Source organism: Terrapene carolina, unplaced genomic scaffold (assembly GCF_002925995.2).
Source record: "Terrapene carolina triunguis isolate 2854851 unplaced genomic scaffold, T_m_triunguis-2.0 Scaffold559, whole genome shotgun sequence".
Lineage (NCBI taxonomy): Eukaryota > Metazoa > Chordata > Testudines > Emydidae > Terrapene > Terrapene triunguis.
The window spans coordinates 59,483-86,823 of NW_020664910.1; the positions used below are offsets into that span (position 1 = coordinate 59,483).

Genomic DNA, 27,341 nt, shown 5'->3' on the forward strand with positions numbered 1-27,341 from the left:
CTGAGGTTTGGAGATGCAGGTGGGAAATATGGATGAGTTTCGAAGAGGATTTGAGCAGATGGTGGAGCAAAGGCAAGATGAAGCTGAAGGGGAAAGTTTAGACTTGCAAATGCAAGCTGGACTGAAGAACTCTGAGGCAAGACTGCTGCGTGAGGAAAGTGGCCAGTGGAAGCATGTGACTATGGGAATCAGGCAGAAGACCGACTTATGAAGAAGAAATAGAGCTCAGGAAGAGGTTTGCTGGGCTGGAAAATGAAGGGGCACAGCAGGCTGTAACTGAAGGAGGGAGGACAAGGAAGAAGAAAAGTGGCTAGTCGTCTTAGAAGAGGGGGAAGAGCCAATGGAGATACCCAGAGTTCAGAGCCTCAGGAGGATGCAGGATGACTAGAAGAAGATTGCAAGGGAGAATAAAAGACAAGGACTTGCAGCCAGAAAGAACAGGACGAAGGCCAGAGAACTGCACCAACACCAGGAAAAGGCAGGTCTACATGACTGGTGACTCCCTACTAAGAAGAACAGACAGGCCTGTCACCAGAGCTGATCCAGAGAACAGAAGGGTGTGCTGTCTGCCAGGAGCTAAGATACAGGATGTGCACCTGAGTCTGAGGAGGATCCTAATGGGAGCAGAAAAGAATCCACTGATTGTCCTTCATGTGGGAACAAATGATACGGCTAGATTCACGCTGAAACGTATCAAGGGAGACTATGCCAGGCTGAGGAAGATGCTTGTGGAAAGGGAGGCTCAGGTGATCTTCAGTGGGATTCTGACCCTCTCTAGTGGCGGAGAATGAAAGCAAGACAAGATTATGATCAGATGGCTCACGTAGTGGTGCAATAAGGAGGGCTTTGGGATGTTTGACCACGGGAAGGCAGTCTTGAACAGAGGACTGTTCTCATGAGATGGACTCCACCTGAGTAGGGAGGGAAATAGACTTCTGACACAGAGGTTGGCACAACTGATTAAAAGAGCTTTAAACTAGGAACTCAGGAGACCGTGGGGAGATGCTCATGGAATCTCCATGCCTGATTTTAACATTGAAAGGGAGGAAAATCCTTTAACCACTGCAGTATCCTTTACTTGAACAGCAGTGAGTAGGAGAATGGACATTAAGAAGGACAGTGCAGATATCAGTCAGATAAGCAATACTGGCAGTATGACTGTATCCAATCAGGCGAGGAATGTGGGTGAAGCCAAGCAGCAACAAGTAAGATGTTTGTATAACAATGCAAGGAGCCTGGGTAACAAAATGGAGGAACTAGAACTACTGGTGCAGAAGTGAAACCAGATACTATAAGGAAAAAAGAAACATGGTGAAATAATAGTTGTGGCTGGAGTACAGGGATTGAAGGGTATGTGCTGTTCAGGAAAGACAGAAATAAAGGCTAGAGTGATGGAGTAGCATTGTATATTAATGATGAGGTAGACTGCAAAGGAATTTGAAATTATGGAATGGATAAGACAGTCTGTTTGGGCCAAAATCAAACTTTGGGGAAGAAAGCTACTAGGGGTTCCCCTGGGATAGTGCTTGGGATATGCTACAGCTCACCAGGATCCAATTTGGATATGGATAGAGACCTCTTTAATGTTTTTAATGAAATAAATACTATTGGGAATTGTGTGATTATGGGAGACTTTAACTTCCCAGATATAGATTGGAGGACAAGTGCCACTAATAATAGTAGGGCCCAGATTTTCCTGGATGTGATAGCTGACAGATTTCTTTACTAAATAGTCGCTGAACAAACAAGAGGAGATGCACCATTTTAGATTTGGTGTTGGTAAGCAGTGAGGACCCTTATCGAAGAACTGGTTGTAGAAGACAACCTTGGTTTGAATGATCATGAGCTAATTCAGTTTAAACTAAATGGAAGGATAAACAAAAATAGGTCTGCAACTAGGGTCCTTGATATCAAAAGGGCTACCTTTAAAAAAATTAAGGGAATTAGTTAGGGAAGTGGACTGGATATCTCAAGAATCTGAATAGTGGAGGAGGCTTGGAATTACTTTAAGTCAAAGCTGCAAAAACTGTCTGAAGCCTGCATCCCAAAGGGAAAAACTTCATAGGGAAGGGTTGCAGACCAAGGTGGATGAACAAGGATATCAAACAGGTGATTAAGAAAGCAGAAGGCCTACAAGGATTGAACTATGGGATGGATCAGCAAGGAAAGCTACCTCTTGGAGGTCAGAAAGTGTAGAGATAAAATGAGAACTGCCAAAAGCTAAGCCGAGTTGGACCTTGCAAAGGGAATTAAAACCAGTAGTAGAACGTTCTATAGCCATATAAAGAAAACAAGGAAAGAAGTGGAACCACTAAGCACTGAGGATGGGGGTAGAGACTAAAGATAGTCTATGCATGGCCCAACACCTAAGCAAATACTTTGCTTCAGTTTTTAATGAAGCTAATGAAGAGCTATGGGGTAGTAGCACAGTGACTAACGGGAATGAGGATATGGGGGTAGAAATTACCACATCTGAGGTGGAAGTCAAACAAACAGTTTAATAGGACTAAATCAGGGGGCCCAGATAATTTTCATCCAAGAATATTAAAGGAACTGGCACATGAATTTGCAAGCCCAAGAGCAAGGATTTTTATCTGTAAATTTAGGGGTCATACCCTATGACTGGAGAATTGTTAATATAGTTCCTATTTTTAAGAAAGGGGGGGGGAAGTGATTGGGGAAACTACAGGCCTGTTAGTTTGACCTCAATTGTATGCAAGGTCTTGGAACAAATTCTGAGAGAGAAAGTAGCTAAGGATTTAGAGGTTAACAGTAATTGGGGTAAAATACAACATGGTTTTTTACAACAGGTAGATCGTTCCAGAGCAACCTGATCTTTAAGATAACTGATTTTTTTTAGACAAAGGAAATGCAGTAGATCTAATCTACCTGGATTTCAATAAGACATCTGATACAGTTTCACATGGGAAATTACTAAATTAGAAAAGATGGAGATTAATATGAAAATTGAAAGGTGGATAAGGAACTCATTTAAGGGGTCATACTGAAAGGTGAACTGTCAGGCTGGAGGGAAGTTAAGGGAGTTCCTGAGGGATCAGCCTTGGGACCACTCTTATTTTTATTACTGACTTTGGCACTAAAAAATGGGGATGTGATTAAAATTTGCAGATGACACAAAGTTGGGAGGTATTGCCACTATGGAGGAGGACCAGAAAATCATACCAAAAGATCTGGATGAGCTTGTAAACTGGAGTAATAGAAATGGAATTAAATTTAATAGCACAGTGTCATGCATATAGGGGCTAACAAGAATTTTTGCTATAAGTTGGGGACGTATCAGTTGGAAGTGATAGAGGAGGAGAAAGACCTGGGTGTATTGGTTGATCACAGGATGACTATGAGCTGTCAATGTGATGTGGCTGTGAAAAAGGCTAATGCAGTCCTAGGATACATTAGGCAAGGTATTTCCAGCAGAGACATGGAAGTGTTTCTACCATTATACAAGGCACTGGTGAGACTTTAGCTGGAATACAGTGTGCAATTCTGGTCTCCCATGTTTAAGAAAGATTAATTCAAACTGGAACAGGTGCAGAGAAGGGCAACAAGGATGATCTGAGGAATGGAAAGCCTACCTTTGGCTGTTTGTTTAGCCTAACCAAAAGAAGGTTGAGGGGAGATATGATTGCCCCTCTGATGCATTTATAGAGAGAAAATGCCAGGGAGGGAAAGAAATTATTTAAGTTCAGTGCCAATGTGGACACAAAAACAAATGGATATAAACTGGCCATCAATAAGTTTAGGCTTGAAATTAGGTGAAAGATTCTAACAATCAGAGAAGTTCAGCCTTCCAAAGGGAACAGTGGGGGCAAAAAACTTAACTAGCTTCAAGACTGAGCCTGCTAAGTTTATGGAAGGGACAGTATGATGAGACTGCCTACAATGGCATGTAGTCAATCTGTGACTGCTAGCACAGATATCTCCAACAGCCAGTGATGGAACAGTAGCTGGGGAAGGCTCCGAGTTACTATGGAGAATTCTCTCTCAGCTGTCTGGCTGGTGGGTCTTGCCCACCTGCTCAGGGTCTAACCACTCACCATATTTGGGGAATTTTCACCTGGGTCAGATTGGCACATTCCTCTGCAGCATGGGGCACTGGTCACTTGCAAGTTTAAACGAGGGTAAATGGTGGATTCTTTGTAACTTGTAGTCTTTAAACCATGATTTGAGGGCTTCAATAACTCAGCCAGAGGTTATGAGTCTATTACAGGAGCAGGTAGGTGAGATTCTGTGGCCTGAAATGTGCAGGTCAGACTAGATGACCATGAAGGTCCCTTCTGCCCTTAAAGTTTGAATCTATAAGCAACTTTTAACCTCTGAGTATTCAAAATATGGAGCACGTGTTCTGCTATCAAGTATTTTAGTCAGATGGGTCATAAGTAATGCTGACTTCCTGAGGCCTGTATTCAATAAGTAAATAAAACCTACAGAAATTCCCTACCAAACTAGTGAGAATTTTAATTATAAAATTCAAACTCCGTACTTCACTGTAAGTAAGTTAAGATTCCTGCACTGACCCTCATTTCCTGTCCTCCCAACTCTAAACACCTTCCCTCACTGCTCTGTCCTTTTCTAATGCAACTCAGATACATACCCTCTACCAAAGTCTCACAAATCAGTACTATATACAAGAGCAAGACTTAGCCCTTCTACTCAACTACATTGGAGCTTCATTACTTTCAGCCAGGCCAACAGCCCTCCAGTAATCTGTGCAATTGCCTGCTAGTGATCAGAGGGAACACCCTTTAGCTACAATCATCAGATTGGTTTTATAACCCCATCCTAGCAGACCTTACTAGCTTCATGCAAGGGGGTAGGAGGGGCTGGGAGGACTTTCAATATGGCTCTCCTGCAGCACCATGCCATTGCTGATCATGTATACAGAGTAGACTTACATTTCATTGGACTATTAATGTGAGTAGCTCTTATGCAGAGACAGAAGGTGGGGCTGAGAAACATGGCACAAAGCAAATCCCACTCTTGAATTTACTCACTGCTGAGCACGAGGGAGGGATTTTCCAAAAGCATCCACCCCAGGAGCAGAGTTAGGCCAGTGCCAGACACTTCTGAAACTCCCATCCTACTACACTCTAGCAACCAAGTCTCACCCTTACCGCTTACATTTTCTGGGAGTTTCCTTGATGTGTGTTTTTTTTCTTGGGTTGGTTGTTTTTTGCTTAAAAAAAAAAAAAAAAACAACTTCCTTAACAGGAGCTCTGCCTGATCCATTAATGGAGCCTGGAACCTCTGCAAACTTGTTTGACAGCTTCAAAGTATTGCATTTTGCCTACCAACTTTTTGTGTATAGGAGGGCAGTAAGTGTAGAATTCTAATTAAAAGGGGAGAAAAGCTTAGGTTTTGCTCAGGCCTGGTTACATAGGTCATTAAGAAGCAGAATTAAGCAGTTTTTGAAGCATTCTTTTTATGAGGAAAAGAAATATTTGTTTTACAACCAAAAATAAGAGACCCGAGACAGGTGGGTACAATCCTGCCCATTGAAACTTTGTCCCGTACACTCTCCTGAGGAGAGAGGAGAAGAGATATAAAATAATACAAACTGAAAAGATAACACTAAAATAAAAAGTCCCATAGAACGGGCTGGAGCCTTAGCACTCTTGAAAACTCCTGCTTTGGATCCATAAGCGACGTCCCAGTCTTCAGGACAGAGACAAACATCTGAGGCTGCAGGGCTCCCAAAATGAATGCTCCCCCTTGTTCTCCAAACTCCTTGGCAGAAGTGCTCTAATTAAACCCCCTTCTACGGGTCCAGTGGGGGTGGATCTGGAGTGAGCGGCCACTACAACATTTACAGCCTTCAAGCTGCACTGCTAAAGGAGACAGTAAAGCAAAGCAATTGCCTTTGCCCTGGGCCTCCAGGGTTTGGTACACATGCCATGATGGCTATTAAACCCAACTCAGAACTATAGTCTATGAGGCTTTATGAAAGTGGAATGGGAAGTGGCACTTTAAGTGCTAATTCTTACCTGTCTGCCACTCCTAACATCTGGAATTCACTAGCTTTCCTCCCCCAACAGAGATAAGCAAGACAGCTCCCAGCATCAGCACTGGGCAGGTTCCACTCCATGCATCACATTCTGGTATGGTGAAAAATTCAAAAGAAATAACAGGATCTAGCAGCCCCACTGTGGCAGGAAGGGGCCAGCTCAGCTCCCCCTTCCCCCCCCCCCCCCAAAAAAAAACCCACCCTGGTTATGACCAGGAGCCTCTGAGGTGGAAGGAGGTCCTCTTTTTCCCTTTCTAGGAGTTTCACCACCTCTGGATCTCCGGGGGGGGGGGAGGGGGAGAGGGGTGGGGTTTAAAAGAAAGTGAGATGCACTTGAGGAAGGAAAGAAAAGTTTCAAGGCCCCAGGTGGGAGTTTCCCTCCCCCTTGTAGCACCGTTAAGAGACCAAGACACAGGCTTCCGAGTGACAGTTTCACTCATTTAAACTTCCTTTCTTGTTCTTTTCTTTGTTATGCAAGATCATAGGAAATGGTCCCATTCCCCTAGCCATGCACTCCTGAGGCAGGCTGTTCCACTGGGGTCAGGGGAAAAGGGAGACCTCTGGCACCAAGGCCGTTAGGTCTCCTTGAGGATGTTGATCTTGGCGCAGATCTTGAGGGCAGGTCCCAGCTTGATGTTCATGGCGCTCATGAGGTGCTCCTCCTTAAGCAGCAGCAGGGCCTGGCCGTCAATCTCCTGTGAGCGGAACTCCTCTGCGATCTCCTGGCAGCCTGCCAGGGGGAACCAAGAGAGAAGGCCAAGTGAGACAGGTCTCTGACCCACACACTCCCACTCCATTAAAAATGGGCTCCTGCTTCCAGTCTCCCAAGCCAGCCTGATGAGCAAGAAAGGGGGGTGGGGGGAGAGGGCGTGTTTCTAAGAATCTGCCCCATTCATCTGCCCTGGCCCCTGCTCTCCTGGCAGGCTGGGGAGTACAAAGAGTCTGACTGCCCTACCTCAGAGTCTGCTTCAATCAGAAGCCCCAGGAGTGAAGCAAGGAGAATGAGGAGATGGTTACCCAGCTCCTCACATCCCAAGCTCCATGCTGGGCACCCTGCATCCCTGGCTGTCAGACATGCTGTTAGCTCTTTGTGCTCTATTGCAGGGGTGGCCAACCTGTGGCTCCGGCACCACATGCGGCTCTTCAGAAGTTAATATGCGGCTCCTTGTATAGGCAGCAACTCCGGGGCTGGAGCTACAGGCGCCAACTTTCTCACTACTCAACCCCTGGCTCTGCCACAGGCCCTGCCCCCACTCCACCCCTTCCCACACCCTCCCTTGAGCCTGCTGTGCCCTCGCTCCTCCCCCACCCCCCCAGATCCTCCTGCACACCACAAAACAACTGATCGGGAGGTGTGGGGAGGGAGGGAGAGGCGCTGATCGGTGGGGCTGCTGGTGGGTGGGAGGCTCTGGGAGCAGGGTGGGGGAGCTGATGGTGGGGCTGCTGACAAATTACTGTGGCTCTTTGGTAATGTACATTGGTAAATTCTGGCTTCTTCCAAGGCTCAGGTTGGCCACCCCTGCTCTATTGGGTCACACATGTAGGGGAGGGGATAGCACAGGGCAAAGAGCTTGGCCTCACCTTGCAGGGAGGCGATGAACTCATACACCTCCTCTACACTCCAGCGGCTGGGGTTGCTGGACAGGAAGTCTGGGTTGATGCCATGTAGGTCTGGAGTAGGTGGGGCCATGTTGGAGTTGGTCAGGTCTCGCTCTCCATGACTGGCCCTCACTGACAAGGGCCCTGGGGACGTGGGGGACAGAGCCTCATCATAGCTAGAGTTGTCGGAGCCTCGACTGGAATCTTCCTGACCCTACAGGTACCAGGCACCAGGGAAGTGGGGGAGGAGAAAAAGGAAGATGGTTAAAAGAAACTCATTAACATCAAGAGAAGCCTGGAGAAATCTGAGAAACTGGACAAAATGAGGAGCCCCAGCGGGTCTTGGTAGAAGTTTCTCTCCTGCAGTGCATTCTCCACATGCTGTGTAAGCAGGGATAACTCATCCCAATGCAGCCACCTCTGGGGTGAAATGCAACAACTGTTCAAACAGGTAGTGCCTCAAGTCACACCACTGTCATGGGAGAGAAGTACTCAAATTCTGAGGAGGGAGTGACTTAGAGAGGCAGAATGGAGTTAGGACAGAACACCCATTCTTAGCCAAAGTGCCATCGGATCTTGGCTTAAGCCCCACAAGTGGCCAGGACTTTGGATTTAGTCCCAACCAAAGGAGCACATCCAGGGCCTGAGGGGCCAGCACTTCCAGCAGCAGAGACAACTATAGTACTGTGATGGGGACTGAGTACGTCCAGGGTACAAAAGACAACACCTCCAGTAAGGTAATGCTCCGTCATGCCAGGCTCGAGGTCTGGCAGGACAAGGGCAAATGGGTCTGTGAACTCACCCGATGGCGCTTGCCCTGGATCTTGGCTCGGGCGATTTCGGAGCTGCTGCGCCGCGGTCCACGCCGACGCACACGAGCATAGTTAGCTTCCTGGAACTCCTTCATCTTCTTCCTCTGCAGCCGAAACTGATGGCTGCAGCTCACATTGTACCTAGACAAAGAGGAGCAGACGAGCAGTGAGGAAACAGTCCTGCTCATCTCCTACTCTCCTCCCTGGATGGGGACGGAAGGTGGCTGACTCCTCTTTGCCATCGGGTTCCGAGGCCAGTTCCCCCTCTTCCAGCCCTCCTGAAAGCAAGCAGTGCTGACCTTCGGCACAAGCAACATTTTCAGACCACAGCATCCTGCACTAACTCAGCAGCTGATGGACCAACCAGACCCCTCCCTCCAGGTGGAGAAATCAAGATGTGCTGGGTTATGTCCTATCAGGAGGCAGCAACTCCTGGCGTGATTTTCCCACATTCCCCTTCCCCAAACACACACATTCCAGATCTGGGTGTTCCAGGCCCCACAGGGCTAACACAAGCCAGCAGAGTGCTATTAACAGGCCTTTGCTAACTAGCTGTGGACTTGACCATTGCTGGGGGAATTCCCTCACCCCACTTCCTGGGGGAGTCAAGAGCACTTTAGGTGCCACACCCTGATCCACCTCCCCAAAGGATTAATGGTGGACGGATGCTCAGCAGTGACTAGTCAAATTATAGGTCCAATCCAGCAGGCTCTCCGCACACAGAGCTCCCAATTTGTCCAATGTATTTCTTGCATGGCGGGCCAGAAGGAGTGAGCACTGTATGAAACTTGGGGAAAGGAACATACCCAGCTGTGGGGGAAGTGCAGTCAGAGAGGAGGGGGATAAAGTCTGGTGTTACCTTTTAGCACAGGTCATGGAGCAAAACCTCTTGGAGCCCCGGAACTGATTGGCTGGGGCATATTTCCCACAGTACTCGCACTTCAGCAGGTTTGTCTTCTTGTCCAGCTCTAGAGCGAGATCCTTTGTTACAACCAAAGAAAATCACACACACATACACCCCATTACCACCAGGAACCACACAGTCACTGAGCAATCTCAGCCATTTCTCTTGGGAGAGTCTATTGAGCTATTAGGCTGTGGAAGGGCCTCCCTGAGGGAGGGATGGGATGGAAACCACACTGACTGAGATATTGAGGACCAGGATTGGACAAAGACACAAGCAAACAGAGAGGTTCATTCCTCTCCTAATGCCTCTTAGAGTCTCCCCTCTTGCCAAGCACGGACACCCCTATCCTCCACACAAAGGCAGGAATCCCCTCAATTCACCCCTCCCTACTGGCTCTGCACTGCATTGGAACTTCCAGGCTTCCAACAGAGAGGATCCAGACTGCCCATGTTAGTGCTGACCAGGGATCTCTAGTTAATGTGCAAGGACTCTTCTCTCCCTCCCTCAAAACCGAAGAAATGAAGACCCTAGATCCCTGAGTTTGAGCATCATGCTCCTAGTCCCTCGAGAAAGGAGAGAGCAGCACCCACCACCAACTGTGAAGTACGGGAAGAGGAAACAAGAGAAGGCCGAAAAGCTATTTTCCCAACACAAGCTAGGCTCCCAGGAGCTGGGACTCACCCAGGGTTGCGCTATCCCCTCCTGGGGAGTTGCTGGACTGGTTCTCACTCTGCCCGGAGGGAGCCCCTCCCTGGAGCGGCTTCTCAGACTCTTTCAGCAGCTGAGAGCAGCCAACCTGCAAAGGGGGGAGAAGGGAACTGACAGTCAGGGAGTGAGCCTCCTGGCCCCCAGCTGGGATCCCAGCCCCAATCCCTCTCAGAGCTCACTGAGAAGGGGAGACCTTGAACCACGCAGTGGTCATTCCTTCCTGACCTATCCAGCTGATGCCCAGTGTTTGCTCAGAAGCCAATCATACTGATTATTTGTATAATCTTCTTGATCTTTAATCTTGCTAAGCCACTCGCCTTGAATATCCTGACCTCTCGAGGTCCTTTCCAGTCCTCTGATTCTACGATCCTGCAGCAGCGAGTTCCAAAGGGCAGTGACACAGCACATGAAGCAGTATTTCCCCTTATCTGGTTTAAATTTACAGCACTTTACTAGAAGCAGTGCCCCCTTTCCCCTGTATTATGAGTCAGCATAAAGAGAAGAACCCTCCGACATTCGTTGTGTCAAAGACCTTTGGAGAAATCAACCAGCCCAACTTTGCCTTCCATCCTCCCACCTATCTACTCGCCTTTAATCCCTCTGCCGCCTTCCCTGGTAATTACAGCACAGATCCCTCCCTTCCCCTCTTCTGTCACTGCACCTGGGGGGCAGGGGAGAGAGAGGTGGGAAAAGAAACTTCTTCTCCAGTGATGGAAGAATACCAGCCCGGCAGAAAGCAGCTTCTCCCCAGGGCAGCTCTGACTCCTTCCCCTGTGGACCCCAGCTCTTACCGGGAATGGCTCTGCCCCTTCCTGGATGACAAAGCCCTCGATGATGTGCGTGAGGATCTGGGGCTTGACGATGGCCTGTGGGGGTTTGGAGTCTCCAGTCTGTCGCGACACCATTGCTAGGGTAGGGGCAGGAGAAGATGTGGTGGTGATGGAAGCTGCTTCACTTGTGGGGGCATTTGGAGTTGTGCTGGGGACAGGCTCAGATTTCTCTGGAAGAATAAAAGCACATAAGGAAGATAGGACTCATCACAACGGATCAGACCACTGGCCCATCTAGTCCATCCTGCCAGCTATACTATACCAGTCCACACCTTTGACCCATCCAGTCCACCATCCCACTTCACATCACTGGCCCATCTAGCCTGGTCTCCTATCCATCACCATGTCCCTCTGCTTTACCACATCAGGCTACAGACTGAGAGCAATCAGAGCCCTTCTCTACCCACTCACCTCCAAAGCCACTCTTCTCCTCCATGGTTTTGGGGCTCTCTGCCACAGGAGACGACTTGGCAGGCAGAAGTGTAGTGGCACTGGGCGACTCCTCCTTCTCCTCCTCTGATTCTGCTTTGCGCTTCACTGCCAAGGTCTGGGGCTTGCCCTGGGCAAGAGGAACAGGAACGTGTAAGGGGAGAGATGGAACCCAAAGTGCAGGGAAAAGCAGAACACATACCAAAGGTCAGAAGGGAAATAGCCAGCACCTCCTCAACCCTCCAGCTCCAGCCTGGTTCCTTCCCATGGTCAACCCCTCATGCTCCCCACCACCACGGATCTAGGCTGCCATGCATTCCTATTAGGGAACAATAATGTCACAACACTGACATCTCCATTGCCACCATCACCATCTTGGTGCTCTACATCTCTCCCTCCTACGTCAACCACACTGATTTAGCAGCACCATGACACAGGGACTCACCATGTCCCAGTTTGTGGTGATGGGCCCTGTGAGAAGGAGGTGGAATGGCAGCCATCTGCCAGTTTCCAGATAGGTTGGTCAATGGCCAGAGTCTGCTCCCAGGGATTGATACGGTGGTGGGGACTGTCTTGGATGGGAACAGAGGTCTGCAGAATCTGGGAGCTGTCACAGAAGCTCACTGTCTTGACAGCAGAGTTTAGAAACAACGGGGCCCAATTCCACCTTTAGCTACCCTAGTGAAACCCACAGAAAATCAACAGGGCTGCAGTAGGGCGCACAGCAAGGTCCCCAAACGAAGTCCTTGTGAACACTGACAGGGACCCATGCAGCCTTATGAAGATAGTGAAAGCTACCCCCACTGCTTTCTTTGAAGGGCCACTGGAAAATGGGAAGTCCCCTGTCACCAGGGGATCCTCAAAGGCCTACAGCTGGCCTGATCTCAGAGGCTGATACAACACACCAAAGGGTCTCTGACCTGGAGAGGTCCACATCTAGTGGGAAAAGGAGAGCTCAGTCTGTGTGGCCCATTCTGCCCCTGGTCTCTCTGCCAAGACTGACAACAAGGAGGCCAGTTAATGCTATCTGCCCGTTTTGGGGAGGACTAAGCTCCAACTCATTTCATGAAGGCCACTGAATGGCCATATCCGAGAGAGAATGACCTTTTGTCACTAATTCCTTGACTGGATTAGAGGGGAAAGGCTTCATATCCCATTCCCCATCTCATCTCACTGGCATGGAGCCAGATTGAAACTGGTGCCCTAGAAGTGAATGTAAAGAACCCCCATCCTATTCCCCTTCCCACTGGCATCACTTACGGGTAATTGGACAGGCTGCATGTAGAATGCTGCTGGCACCTGAGCCATGACTGGGGACGAGGCCGTGCTCTTCACCACATGGGCCGTGCCTTGAACTTGTGCCAAGTTGACTCCAGTAGTGAGTGGAGGAGATTCCTGGGAGGAAGCTGTGGCAGAAGGAGCTTGGGATGATGGGGAAGTTGCATGGGCTTGGGAGACGGGCTGGACCACTGCCGGCATGCCCCGGGGAGCCGACGCTGTAGGGGTAATCTGAGCCAAGCCCAGTGCCTGGGCTTGGGCTGAGCCCTGCTGCCGGCTCCCCACCACCTGCACTGGGATGTGTGGTGGGGGCTGCTGTGCTGCTGACACTTTGGCAGCTCCAAGCTGCGGTGGTTTGATGGGGGCTGAAGGTGGCTTGGACTGAATAGGAACAGGTGACTTGGTGGCTGTCTGGCAGGGGCTGTCTGGCTGAAGCTGTATGGGCTGAGGCTGTGACTGCAGCATGGGTTGGACCACAAGGGTCTGAGACTGCTGCTGATTTTGTGGAGGCGAAGGCTGCTGCTGGGGAGGCGGAGCTTGCTGCTGCTGCTGCTGGGTCAGAGGTGAAGCTTGCTGTTGCTGTTGCTGGGCCAGCTGGAGGTGGGTGGCGGTGTGTAGGAGCTGGGACTGGCGGTGCTGGAACTGCTGCTGGTGATGAATGGCAATCTGCTGCTGGATCACCACCTGCTTCTGCAGGTGAATCTGCTGCTGCTGCTGGATCAGTGAGTGGGGCTGGATCTGCGTGTATGTGGCTAGAGACAAAAGAAGGGGAGAAGAAAAGGAGAGTGCACAGCATTAACAACAAGGGAGCAGCAGGAGATGAAGGTAGTGGGAAATGTGGGATACAGACCCTTTCACCTCTAAGGCACTGGTTCCAACCCATCTCTCTACAAGCGACCACCACAACTAGCCCCACTTCTGGTAGTTTCAGCAGAGAAGCCAAGGACTAAAGAGGCTGAGACAGATTTCCCTCTCAGTCCTGCTGCGGAGGGACCTCCTTGGAGGGAGCATGCTGGAGGGGAGGTATGTGTGGGAAGCTCTCACTGCCGGGCTTTCAGGGGTCAGCCCTTGTGACAGAGCTGAGTTAGGGAGCTAAACAGCAACAGCAAGGGGAAAAAGGAGGAAGCAGAGGTAAAGGCTGGATCATCACTTACCTGAACTGATCAAGGTCTGGCTGGGCGCTGGCGTAGCTGTCCTGGTCAGGTTCATGCCAACGGTTTGCTGCCCACTGTCTGCTTCAGCCTTCTTTGTTGCCGCTGCATTCTCTGTCTCTGTCTGGCTCCCCTGGCTTACTGTCACTGCCTGGGCAGCTGCTACTGGTAATGGCTGCACCACCCCAGTGCCTTTCCTCTGGCAGCTGCCCCCAGGGCCAGAAGAGGCTGCCTGGCCCACCCCTGTGGTGGCCTGGCTCCCACCACCTGCCACCACACCCCCAGAGACACCATTACTGCCTGTTGCCCCTTGGCTCAGATTCAGGGACTGGCCTGTGTTGCCAGAAGAGGCCTGAGCCACTGCCAAAGTCTGGCTGGCATTTGTGGCCTGTGGTAGGCCTGAAGTCTGGGAGTTTCCTGGAAGGGCTGCTTTCTGAGCAGAGCTCTGGAGCTGGGCATTAGCGACTGAGGTCTGCTGGCTCCTCACAGCCAAGTTCTGCACCTAGAAACACACACATACAAAACAACCCATTTGTTTAGATTACAATGATGCACGTGTATTTCCCTGTAGTTTGACAGAGAGAGGCAGGGAGCCTGGAAACACCATAAACGGTACAGTCTGGCTCCACTGGCAAAGTCGGTCAGTCAGTCCGTAGGCTCTAGCCTCTTGCGCTGGGATTTGTCTCATACTTCAGAGCAATACTGAAGGTTCTGCACTATTAGAGGGGTCATCTCTTCGCAGGTGACATTAACCTGAATTCCCTTCTGCCCCAGCTCTGGAGGAAGTTAAAGATTTCATGGCACTTTCTGAACAGAACTTGAAAATAGCACCATTCTCTCAGAATAGCAGGTTCTAACAGCACAGACTGCATGAGCGGCATGGGACAGCCTCCGAGCTGTTGGGATCCACATCAGCATTGTCTATAGCACCTTGGGATCCCCTTTCCAGCTCAGTAAATCTTTTTATTTTTGGGCTTCCTATCTCCTTTCCCTGGGCAAAGGGCACTCCACCCAGAAGGCCCAAATCTCCTCTCATTGCTTGCAGCCCACTCTGAGCTCTCCAGTTCTCTCTGCACTTTGGTGCTGCCATCCTTTGTGCTCACTCCTCCACCAATTGCAATGTTATCTGCAAGTGTGATCGTGGTTGGCTTTAACCAAAGAAACAGCAGACAAGACAGATGTGAAGCAGCTGCAGTGGGGCAGGAGCTCAGGTGATCAGAAAAAGCCTCTGGAAATACCAAGAATGGTCGGCATGGGGCAAGACAACTGACGGGGAGCATCCGTGCTCCTTGACCTGAAGGAAACCTTTTAAGGGCAAGCCCAGTCTCTGTGGCCCAGTCAATCCTTGGCCTCTTTACGATGGGCAGTGAACAGGACCAATCAGTACTAATACTGGCAAAGGCTCTTTCTTGTGGAGCACCTGCCTCACTAGGAACCAGACTATGAACCCACCAATTTGTTTCACTCCAGGTAACCAAACAAACAATCATGAAGATGGAAATGATCCAATTAGTGGGTCACCCAGAAGACTAGGCAGGAAATGAATCTGGTCTCTGGAAGTGAAAAGTCAGCACAATAACATGCAGAAGAGAGAATGGAACCTGCAGCCCCCACTGTCCACAGTGGGCCCAAGGATACAGAAAGGCAGGCAGAGCAGAGTTAGCTTTCTACAAAGGGAGAGCTTTAACTGGAGACAGAGATCCGGAGTGGGATGAGTGTGCATGTGTGGGAAGGGTTGGGAGTGCGAACCCCAGGAGGGGGGCATCACTGACCTGGTCTGTGTCTGTGTGGACCCCGGGAGACTGAGCGGGTGGCACCTCCTGCTGGACAGCAGCCACGGCCCCGTTAGGCATCAGGATGAGCTGGGAAGTAAGAGGCACATTGCGGCCCAAGGTCCGGTTCACCTGCAACAGGTTCCCCAGCTGCGGCTGTGGGGGTGGGTTGGGTGATGTGGAGGAGGAAGGAGTGGAGGGGGAAGAGAGAGAAAGAAAGAAAGCGAACCACAAGCAAACAGATTACAAAGCAACACTGGGCTGGGGTGTCACACTGCAAAATCACCCACCCTCCCAGCCCTGTGATCCAGACTGCAGCCCTTGGGACCTGGAAACCAGAAACTGCTTCCTTCTGGAGCTCTCTTCCATCACACGCACGGCTGGACTGATTACCAAAGGGCTGTCCAGGATTGGCTGAGACCAGAATTTCATTTTCACATGTATGTCTAGGACTGATTGAGGCAGGTATCTATTTGAGATGTACATCCAAGACCAGGAGTGGTTGAAAAGAAGGGAATTATAACCCAAGTCCAACACTGGTTGAGAGGAGGGAGAATTATTTTTCAGCTATAACTGAACCCCAGAGCCTCTAAGAAGGGGGTTTAATTTTTGATGTATAGCCTCACTCAGGACTGGTTTAGAGGACATTTTTTCCAAACCCGTCTCTACATCCAGAATTGAAAGAGAGGCAGATATTAATTCTGAATTATGAACCTGAGCCGGGCAGTGGTTGAAGAGATTAATTTGTCAAATATTTGTTCCAGAATTGGTAGAGAGGAAGAAATGTATTTTTGTGATCTATATATCTGAACCTGGGATTTGCTGAGAGGAGGGGATTTATGTTTCACATATGTACCCTATTCTAATGAGAAGTGCCATGGGATCTTCAACATCCATGCAAAGCACAGACAGCCTGGTTCCTAAAGGTCTCATCCACCTGCTCTCCCTACACAGTAGAACATACTGAACTCAGTACATCTGCCTTGGAACGCTGAGCCAACTCTGCTCAGAATCAAACCAGTGGTGGTTCTAGAAACTAGGGCCTTTCAACCTGAAGCTTAAAATATATCAAACCCATTCCCTGTCCTGCTATATAAGAGCCTGAGACTGGGTCCAGAGTCAGGGATTTATTCTGGTGGCCATATGACAGAGCACTGGACTGAGCGAAAGGCAGGTGGGGGCATGTTGTGCGCACATGTCTCTTACCCGGAGATACATCTGGGCCTGTGATTGATTGAGAGGCGGCGAGGTGGTGTTCCCCAGGAGCACAGACTGTGTAAGCGTGGTGGCGCTGGGGGAGCTCACACTCTGTGAGCGGCTGATTAGCTGAGCAGCCGATGTAGTGGCCAGATTGATCTTAAAACAGAGAAAAGCCCCAAATCACACAGGAAGAGATGGGGATAAAAGAGATGAGGCCCGGCCCCCTCCCCTCTACACACACACATAGGGGGGATAGGAACTGGCATTTTAAGGCCCAGCCTTTCCCTGTTTCCAAAAACCAGAACTAGACAGATCAGGGAGATGATGACAGAAATTGACTTTTGGCACCATTATCCCCTCCCTTTCCAGCAGCAGTATCTTGGGTGGGGCAAGCAATTGTTTATGGACCCCATCGCAGCATAGCCTCAGCAGCTCACGGTAGGAGCCCTTGTTCCAAGAAGCTCTGGAATCCTAAGCCAGCCACAGCGTTGACACTAACCCACTTACACACTGCACATCATCCAGTTACCATCAAACTCTCATAATGATGGACACAAACACTGCTACTAATAGGATCTAAAGCCTAATGAAGGAATGGGGGCCTTTCTCTGCCAGCCTCTGACTAGTTTCTCCCAGCCTTCTGCTGACCCCCCCATTTCTCTCTCTCCCCCTCCAATTAACCCTGATTCTTCAATCCCACTCAAGTTTCTGACCTCCTCCCAAACAGCACTCTACCTCTCCCCTACTCCCCAATAGGACATTCATCCACCTGCCTGCTGCTCATCGCTCTTCTTCTTCTCTCCACCCATGAGGCATGATCCCTTCCTCACCCCAACAGACTTTATCCCCATTCTCCCCATCACAAGAGATCAGTTTTTGCCTTTCCAGCTGTGGATACCTACGCTACCAAGGAGCCTACCCCTCTCCCAATTCTCTAACCCCCACATGATGAGTGCCCCAAACGCTTACTGCTGACAGTTTCCTGCCGTAACCTGTGGCTTCCTGGCATCCCCAGTGGCTGTGTGCTGCTGGCTGCCTGAGTTCTGAAGGGAAGAGGGGATGCATGTAGGGAAGAGGGCAGTTACTTACTGAGGCCTGGGTGGTGGTGGTCTGTTGGGGGGTGCTGGTGTTGGGGGAACTTGCCTGCCTGCTGGCTGCAATTGTAGCCTGTAAGAAAGGGATAGAGGGAGAGAATGAGTGACTGGAATGAACCTTTTAATCCAATTCTAACATGTATCCAAAAAAGAATCCCCAGTCCCAACACTTACAATCTAAGAATCAGCAGATTCTTCCCTTCTGTACTGTGACAACTCCTTCCCCAACCCCAGAGAGCTGGAGCACCACATACCACACACTGCGACCTGAACTCTGCCCCCTCAACCCACTCTTCTGACCGCACCCCCTTATTCTCCCCACCAGTATAAGCTGTGGATGTTTGGTGTCGTAAATCAGTATGTTGCGGGTGGGGAGGCTGGCTTCTATGGAGGGTAGAGTTCAGGTTGTGGTGTGTGGGTTCTGTGGTGTACGGCAATTGTGATGCTGGTAAATTGTGTGTCTGGGGATGGAGGAAAAGAGGGAATGTACTGTTAGGTGACTGCACTTCTCATTTCTTTACCTTTGTGGTTTTGGGTTGAATGTGTTTTGTGGACAGCAACCTTAACTGTTGCACAACTAAGATTTGTGTGTATCCACTTCCTAGGTACTCCTCCCCACTATGTCAAGGGGAGGAAGCAGGGATTCCTGTAGGTGTGCCACAGCTGAGGAAGAATTTATCTGCCAGTAAGTGGAACAGTCTGTCAGCCACCACACACAAAATCATTTGCAACGTAAGATCAATCTGACAGAAAGATGTAGCTACCAATGGAGAACATTGCGTGTCCAACAACAAAACAAATAAGCCTCCATTAAAAAAAGAATATATTCTCTGTTGCACCAGATCTTCTCAAGATATATCTCACTACTAACCTGTGTGTAGACAGATAGTGGTTTTTAAAAGGTATCAGTCAACAGAAAAGTTGGATTGTTTTGGACTAATTTTAGCCAGAGACAGATTACTAGCACTTCCTATTAACAATGTTTGAAAAGAAACCAAGCAAAAATTACAGAGAAAATACAAAAGGGCAGAAAACCTGACTCTGAAATTTCACATTGGAAGGGCTACCTATATGCTCAGAAAAAACAGCAAGTCTCTGCCCATTCTGAGCCCATTTCAGAATGTACCTGCATCCACTGTCTCCATAATAATCTATTTCTTATTTAAAGGGGGTGAGGGGCTGGTGAGGTGACTCCCAGCAATGTGTTCCCAATGGAGACCTGGAGGACCTATCCAAGCTCTCTTCTTTACTTGAAAGTTAATTCCATCTCTCCCAAAAGCCCCCAGTTTATAAGTATTTGTATTACTGTAATGCCTAGATGCTGTATTCATGGAGCAGGACCCCAGCATGCTAGGTGTTATACAAACAGAACAAAAAGACAGCCCCGGCTCCCAAAGGTTTACTATCTAAGTATCAGCAGATTCCTTCCTTCTGTCCCATGACAACTCACCTGCTGGACAGCTGCCAGACTGTGGAGCTGGGCACTGTTGAGCTGCTGCTGGAGCATGAACTGATGGAAGTACTGGGCTGCATTGGGCTGTCTCTGCAGTGCCTGAAGGGCCTGGAGAAAAAGAAGAAAACAACTCTGGAAAAAACAGACACCACCACACACAATGTGCCCATGGGGTGCAGTCAGAGAGAGACATAAGGATCTAAGGAACTGCCAAAAGGGACAAAATATCATCCAAAGATCTCAGGATGTAGTGGGGCCATTAGCCACAGGATTTGGTCTGTGAGCAGGATGCAGGACACCAGAGTAGGTGGATTAGTAGCCTGAGCTGGTACAGCCAAAAGGGGATACATGATTCAGTGGACTACAGATGTACTCCAGTTCATATACTACACCTAATAAACTCCAGGAAGTTGGAAGTTTGCGTACTAGACTAGGTGGACTAGTGCTCTGACCCAGTGCTGGCAGAATACCAGACACGAAAGACCAATGGCTGTTCTAGTGCAGCCAAAGGAGCTGGGACACTGAACTGAATGAACCAATGGCCTGCTCTGAGATTAGAGCTGTGCAATAATGTGATTCAATAGAATAAGAGGCTGCACGCTGTACTAAAAATGAAACAATGGCTGCTCCAGTAAAAGTGGAAGCAGGATACTGGACTACATGGACTAAATGTCTGGCCAGGCTTGGCCACCCTTATCTGCCTAAGTCTAAAACACGCCAACCCTCTGATCACACTCCCAGCCAGGTGAATGGGCATACAAAGGAAGTGAGGGATGTAGAAGACCCTTCTCCCTGCACCCTCTTGTTCATCCATCCAACCCAGAACACAGTTAGCTCCTCACCTGCACTGCCTGTCGCTCATACAGAGACATCTGAGATATCTGAGGGCGAGTGCTTCCTCCAGAGCCTGAACTCCCATTGGTGGAGTTGGAGTTCTGCTCGCTTTCAGTCTCCATGGTGACAGGTCCCAGGGATCTCAAACAGTGGAGACTGATTCAAGACCTAAATCGAGAGAATTAGAAACCAAGTCACACTAACGAAAGAACCAAACTAGTATTTCATTGCATCATAGATAGCTTTTTAACTTGAATATGCCAGTCTTGAGTTCCCCACTCAGCTCTGCCAGTGCCCCTCAATCCTGTCCTTCAGCCCCCTGCTATTCCAGTGCTGGGACCCCACATAGCTCTGCTGATGCCCCTCAATCCTGCCCTGCAGCACTGAGAGAAAAGAGTCTCAATTCACCCAGAGGTTAGGCCCACAGTTCCGTTTTAACACAACTGTCATTTATTATCACAATTAGTTTAAGTGAAATGAACAAATTTCCACAATTTATGGCCATGCTGCTGCTGTAATAGGTAGTTACACAGCAAGCTCTGAACTCCTACAAAGGCAGGAAAATACCAGTTGTATATTATTCAAACAGTTATTCAATTACCTGACTCCCTCATCTCCATTCAAACATCAGTGAACTGAGGAAAAGAATATTGTGCTCCTAGTCACCTGTTTTCCCTTCCCAGCTGATTCTTCTTTCCAGTTCTATTATCCCGCTGCAAAACACCCAAATACAACCCCTCCCTTCTTGACTTGGTCCCCCACTCAGGTTGGCTCTTCACTCCTGCTCACAGACATGCACTTCTGGCTAGGCTGTAACCCCTGAGGGTTTCTGACTTAACTGTTAGAGCGGGACTTGCCAGTGGGGTTGAAAAGTTGTGTGGAGGATGCACAGCCGGGGGAATAGGGTCAGGAACATGGAGTGGTAAGGGATTACCAGCAGGAAGTTAAATGGGTCAGATGGAGAAGGCATATCAGAGGGATCAGGAAAGGTTTCTAAGGGCGGTCTTGTGAGGGTCTGAGAGATTTTCCAATAGCAGAAAGATAGGTCATGTTAATATGGGGGACGGGAAGAACTGAAGAGGGTTTCCATCAACAGGGAGGCAGATGAAATGGAAAGCCCTCAGCCAGGGGATCAGGAAGGGTTTCTGACAAAAGGGGAAGATGTGCCTGAGTGATCATACAGGGCTTCTAGGAGCAGGAGATATGGGTTGACTGGGTAATGGGACAAGATTTTGTGATGGGGGCTCTGCATGTCTGAAGGAAACCAGAAAGGCTGAGGAATTATGCCAGTCCTGAACCATCTCCCCACACCTTCCTAGTCTGTGGTCTAGTGCCCCTACCCAATCCAAAGTGTATAATCACAGGGTATTACCTATCACAATACATGCAGCAGTCACTTAAGATCCATCCAGGGAGGATACAAAAATTGATGATTTTTAAACATTTTAAGTAAATACATTTTCTTTAAAAAAATAAACCTATTTAAAATTAAATCTGAAATTATGACAATTTATGTTAAGGCCTAAACATACTACAATAAATTAATATTATTTTTAATTTATTTAAATTGTAAGTAGTACACATTTGCTGATGAAGTTCTAAAGAAGTGCAACCACTATAACTGGTGGAAGTCACTGGCTAAACACCTAGAACAAGAGTTTGTTGAACTGTAAACCAGATTTTGACAGCAGTAGCCTTTTCTGCAGGTACAAAGAGAGTATTTTCTTCCTTTCAGTTTATTCATGAGAACATAAGAATGGCCATACTGGATCAGACCGATGGTCCATTCAGACCAATAGCCTGTTTTCTGATAGTGGCCAGTGCCTCATGCTTCAAGTGAGCGAACAGAACAGGGCAATTTATCAAATGATCCATCCCATTGGCCAGTCCCGGCTAATAAACATTGATGGACCTATCATGAACTTATCTAATTCTTTTTTGAACCCAGTTATACTTTTGATTCAACTAGTTCAGTTCAATGACTAGTTCACTGACAGTTAAGAAACTGATTAGGAGTTGAAAAAGCAGAAGAGCTTGTTTTTCCTCTTCCAATTTATAAATAAAATATGAATATGAATTTAAACTTGTTGTGAGAGAATGAGATCTGCTAGTTGTTAAATCTTGGAGAATATGCTGACCAGAAACAATCAGTTCATTTCACTAACTACCAACTTATTTCTTTGATTTATCATAGCACCTACAAGCTTTAGTCGTGGTCAGGATAGAGTACTTCCTTTATTTAATAATGAGTTTTTAATGGAAAATACATTTTGATTAACTTTTGTTTTTATGTATCCAACACATTTAAGATAGTTAGATAAAACAAACTAAAACAATTTTAAAATGCTGATTTTGTGTGCTTTAACTGAATTTCAATTTCCATCTAAAAAGAGCTTGACACAAATTATGAGTAAAAAAATTAATCTTGTAAATAAATGCACCATTCATGATTGTCTAATAATAAAAAATGGTAAAAATTAAGCATCTGAATAAGTGTATTTTAAGCTATAAATTAGCTTAAATAAATGTGTCTAGATATAGTCTCCTCCTGGTTAACGAAGTGTAGCAAATTAAGTGTAAAGGCTATATTTAACTGAAAAATCAACATGTTTTAATGGTTACCAACCAATGAGAATCAACCTTTCTTTAGGAAAATAATTAGGAAGTACAAGTTCAAAACAAAATTAAAAATCAATTATTTAAATCAAAGTTTCCAGCTTGCTGATTTAAATCATGATTAAACACAGTGATTTAAATAGCTCTGATTTAATTCAATCCATCCTAGATCCATCAGTGATGTATTTAGTTGCCTAGACCAGTGGTTCATATATTGTGACCTGTGCAGCTCTTTCTGAAGAACTGCAGCATTCTAGTGACTGAAACACATATGACAATCAGATAGTAGGGGATAGAGACAGAGATGAGGGAGCTCCATAAAAGTCTCTCTCTCCAGCCAATGTTGTATGCAGTGTTGTTGTGGTCCTGTTGGTCCCAGGATATTAGAGAGACAAGGTGGGTGAGGGAACATCTTTTATTGGACCAACTTCTGCTTGCTCATTACATCAGGGAAGAAATATTTTTGGTTAAGGGTACGGGGCCATGTAGGCAAATCATCACTTTTGAAAAGTGTCAGGAAGACTTTAACATCTATGCAGCGCACACAGGGCCTCACCAATCAAATCCTGTTGAGAGCACAAAACTGAGGAGCCAAGGATCACCGTGCAGTGGGTCTGAGAGGCAGATAACATGTGAGCACAGAGAACTGTTAGCATACAGGGGAGGGTTTACTGTACAACAAAACCTGTAGTTTTACTTCACTGCTTGCATATTGTAGGAATAATTCCGCATGGACAGAGTGGGAAAATGCACATAATATAGTCTAATAGATCATTTGCATCTCTGAATTCTATAGGCCAAACCCTTCAGTTCTTACTCAGCCATTGACTTGCTTATGCTAGGTCTGAATTTATCCTATAGGGCCCAGCCCTGCTCCCACTGAAGTCAACAGGAGTTTTGCTATACAATATATGTTTGACACAAATCTGTGATCATCTAGGATGTCATAGTGTCACTATGTTGTGCATCATAGCAACAGCAGGGATAGAACTGCTCTAAAAGCATGAGACCATGTCAACTAAAGGAGAATCTTCATTAATTGTTAGCCATCTGAGGTCTCTGGCAAACCATTAAATAGTTCTGATTCTACCTGTGTACTCCCATGCCCATGCAGACAGAACAATCCAGTACAACCCCAGTGCAGAGAAAGATGCAGTTAAAGTGAGGGGAAATTAACTGCAGTATGCTGGAGGCAGAGAGTGGGGAAGAAAAATAAGGTTACACAAATATTTAAAACAAAACTTACACTAGAATCTGGTGTTACCTAAGAGTAGGAGAGCAAAGCTAAAACATTAGAGTGTGATCAGAGTCAATGGACAGCAACAGGTAAAGATCAGACTTGGCCCATGGCAGACAAGAGGCTGCCATAAGCTATCTCTACTGGAAATTTTAACTGTTGGGTTAAAAAAATCAACAGCCCAGATCCTGTAGATCATCACATGCACAACTCCTATTGACTTCAAGGCATATATATATATATATATATATATATATATATATATATATATTTGAATACTAATTTCTTTACATGCCACACTAACACCTGAGTTAATTAAAATGTGATCTGTTTTGAAGAGCTCGTTTACTTGTCACCTTTACAGTTTAGTTACTTTTTTTCTCTGCCAGACAATTTCAATGTACTGTTTTATTTGGGCATAACCTTCCGAGGGCTAAAACCCACTTCATCAGATGCATGGAGCGGAAAATACAGAGGCAGGTAGAAATACACAGCACATGAAAAGATGGGAGTTACCTTACCAAGTGGGGAGTCAGTGCTGACTTGGTAAGGCAACTCCCATCTTTTCATGGGCTGTGTATTTCTACCTGCCTCTGTAATTTCTGCTCCATGCATCTGATGAAGTGGGTTTTAGCCCACAAAAGCTTATGCCCAAATAAATTTGTTAGTCTCTAAGGTGCCACAAGGACTCCTCATTGTTTTTGCTGATACAGACTAACACGGCTACCACTCTGAAACCAATGTACTATTTATTTATTTATTGAATTTACAGAAAACTTTAACCTCAGTCAAAGTAGGGCCCAATCCTGCAGTTAGTTACACACAGAATCATAGAAATGAAGGGTTGGAAGGGACCGTGAGAGGTCATCTAGTTCAGCCCCTGCACTGGGGCAGGACCAAGTAAACCTAGACCATTCCTGAGAGATGTTTGTCCAACCTGTTCTTACAAACCTCCAATGATGGAGATGCCACCACTGCCCTTGGTAACCTGTTCCAGAGCTTACCTGTATGTCTGTAACCTTATGTGCGGGGAACACTCACATGACTAAAGTTACCCACCTGTGTGTTTGCAGGATTGATCCTGCAACTATATCTGGGATCCAATTAACCCCCAGCACAGCCCCAATGACTTCAGCGGGGCGCTGCATTGGGGCAAGGGCCAAACTGCTTCCATCTGATTTAAAATAAGCGAGGGGGCGATTTCTGGCCGTCCTGGAGGACTGGGGGTTAACCCTTGTTTTTAACGCAAATCAACGCTGGACATGAAACAACCGGGCCGCGCAGAGGGGCCCTTCCCAGGCAAGGGCGGAGAGTGGAAACAGCGGGACGGACGCCTGAGCCCCCGCGGGGCGGGGGAAGAGGGACAGGCCGGCGCTCGGGAGGCAAATCGCCGCCGCCGGCCCCACGCCGCCTCTCCTGGAGTCTGTCGGGGCCACGGGTCCCGGAGGAGTCGGAGGCCTGCGGGTTCCCCGGGCGGCGGCGGGGGCCGGAGACACAAAGGGGAGGGGGCGGGCGGCCCGGCCCGGCAGGCACCGCGGGGGGCTGTTACCTCTGATCCCCGCCCAGCGGCCCGCTCCGCGCGGCGCAGCGCTCCTCATGGGGCAGCAGCAGAGCCCCGCGCGGCGCCCCCCGGGAAGGCTCCCAGCGGCCGGTCTGCCGGGCGGGTGCCGCAGCTCGGGCCCGGGCGGCCCCGCCACCGCCGCGTCCTGCGTTTGGGGGTTTTTCCCTTTTTTTATTTTTTTATTTTTTTTTCTTTTGCCTCCGGGGCTGCCTGTGCCTCCCGCCGTCACTTCCGGCCACAAGGGGGCGCTTCCGGGTCACGTGACCCTCCCCCTCCCGTCCGGCTGCTTGCCGTTACCATGGAAACGAGAGCCCAGGCTGAGGCAGGCCGGACTGGGCCGGAGGGTTGGGGGGCGCCTCCCTGCCGTGCGCGTGACAGGCCGGCTTGGCCCCTGGCGGGGTGGGGCGGGGTAGACAGACAGATTTGGTCTGGAGCGCACAGATTGGTTGGTTATAGTGGCCCTCTATGGACTGGGCTCAAGGTCCCCCCAGTGCCCCACCCCCACCCCCCCATGGGCTCCCAACATTGGCTGCTGGGCTAAAGTCTCAATGGGCTGCGCCCCCACCCAGTATTGCCAACCCCCCGGGTTCAAAAATGAGTCAGACCTCCCCTCCCCCCTCCCACGCTAGGATGAGCATATGTCCCATTTTGGCCAGGACAGTCAGTCCCCTTTTTAACCCCAGTCCTGGACATCCTGACTTTTTTGGCAAAACTGGGCATTTGTCCCAGCCCAAGCCACAACTTCAAAGTGCTGTCTACACAGCTATTGTTAGAGCACTAGCGTGAACCCTGCAAACTCGAGTCTGTTGACCCAGGCTTGGAGCCCCGCTGCTGTGGCCTGTGTAGAGGTACCCGAAGTGACCTAATTTTCATAGGTGCTGGCTAACGCTCAGCCCAATGTGACCTGCTGGGTACTCAGCACCTTTGAAAATCAGGTAACTTAATATGGGTTTAGAAGCTTCACTTTAGGTTTCCACTTTGAAAAATCTTGGCCTAAGTCTTTGGCCTGGTCTACACTATGACTTTAATTCGGATTTAGCAGCGTTAAATCGAATTAACCCTGCACCCGTCCACACAACGAAGCCATTTATTTCGAAATAAAGGGCTCTTAAAATCGATTTCTGTACTCCACCCCGACGAGCGGAGTAGCGCCAAAATCGATATTGTCATTTCGAATTAGGGTTAGTGTGGCCGCAATTCGATGGTATTGGCCTCCGGGAGCTATCCCACAGTGCACCATTGTGTTGCCTGCCTAAAAAGGCCTCGAGATGGCAAACAGGGGTCCGTCGCCCGGTGTGCTTGGCACCAATAAAGACACCGAGGGGAGAAAGCAAGCCAAGTTTATTTCAGAGCTCAGAAATGGCACTAGGAGACCAGCATGTCTCAAATCCAGTGCAACAAATACAAATAACTTTTACCTTTTATACTTCAAGCAGTTTCTATGTAAGCCTTTGTCTGTTACTCCCTCTTACTCCTCCCACCCCTCCCTTCTCTAGCCGTTACAATTAGAAAAGTTCTCATTCGTCTGCTTATCTTTTGGCCTTGCAAGGCCTGTTTACAGCAGTCTAAGCAAAACAGCAGCTGTATGCTAGAGAAAAGCTGACCCTTACATTTCTGCTTTAACATGTAAGCAGTTAGCACAGAAGTAGGTGAGAGTTCACAAGATGGGGTTTGGGGGTTCCAGATAGGCCCAGAGCAAAAGAGTTTCATCGACACTTTGGCCTTCCACTCTCCCGAGTTACCTGGTAGCTATGCCTAGTGGCCCACAACAATTGTGACCGCTCTGGACAGCAATCTGAACTCGGATGCACTGGCCAGGTAGACAGGAAAAGCCCCGT

At 48.4% G+C, this 27,341-nt stretch overlaps 1 protein-coding gene across 3 annotated transcripts; it reads right to left on the bottom strand.

Moving 5' to 3' along the window:
• Nucleotides 1-6,194: 6,194 nt before the first annotated feature.
• PHC1 (polyhomeotic homolog 1) lies at nucleotides 6,195-25,703 on the bottom strand. Of its 3 annotated transcripts, none has more exons than XM_024210943.3 (15): nucleotides 25,492-25,703; nucleotides 20,098-20,257; nucleotides 19,253-19,363; nucleotides 17,798-17,875; nucleotides 16,715-16,864; nucleotides 15,509-15,664; nucleotides 13,740-14,238; nucleotides 12,568-13,337; nucleotides 11,290-11,437; nucleotides 10,840-11,048; nucleotides 10,022-10,136; nucleotides 9,293-9,401; nucleotides 8,424-8,574; nucleotides 7,604-7,835; nucleotides 6,195-6,752 (listed from the first exon to the last, which is right to left on the bottom strand). In XM_024210943.3, the coding sequence occupies exons 2-15, from the start codon at nucleotides 20,209-20,211 to the stop codon at nucleotides 6,598-6,600; spliced, it is 2,997 nt and encodes a 998-aa protein (XP_024066711.1). In that variant the 5' UTR covers nucleotides 20,212-20,257; nucleotides 25,492-25,703; the 3' UTR covers nucleotides 6,195-6,597. The 3 variants fall into 3 exon arrangements, with proteins under 3 accessions (XP_024066711.1, XP_024066713.1, XP_024066714.1); XM_024210945.3 differs by lacking the exon at nucleotides 25,492-25,703 and adding an exon at nucleotides 25,002-25,369; XM_024210946.3 differs by lacking the exon at nucleotides 15,509-15,664.
• Nucleotides 25,704-27,341: the final 1,638 nt, after the last annotated feature.

Excerpts from the sequence above, each read along its gene's own strand:
- PHC1 (XM_024210943.3), bottom strand. The coding sequence starts at position 20,211 with ATGGAGACTGAAAGCGAGCAGAACTCCAACTCCACCAATGGGAGTTCA. Across the intron at positions 19,364-20,097 it reads ATGAGCGACAGGCAGTGCAG|GCCCTTCAGGCACTGCAGAG; the intron begins GTGAGGAGCTAA and ends CTTTTTCTCCAG. Across the intron at positions 15,665-16,714 it reads AGGCCCAGATGTATCTCCGG|CCGCAGCTGGGGAACCTGTT; the intron begins GTAAGAGACATG and ends CCACCCCCACAG.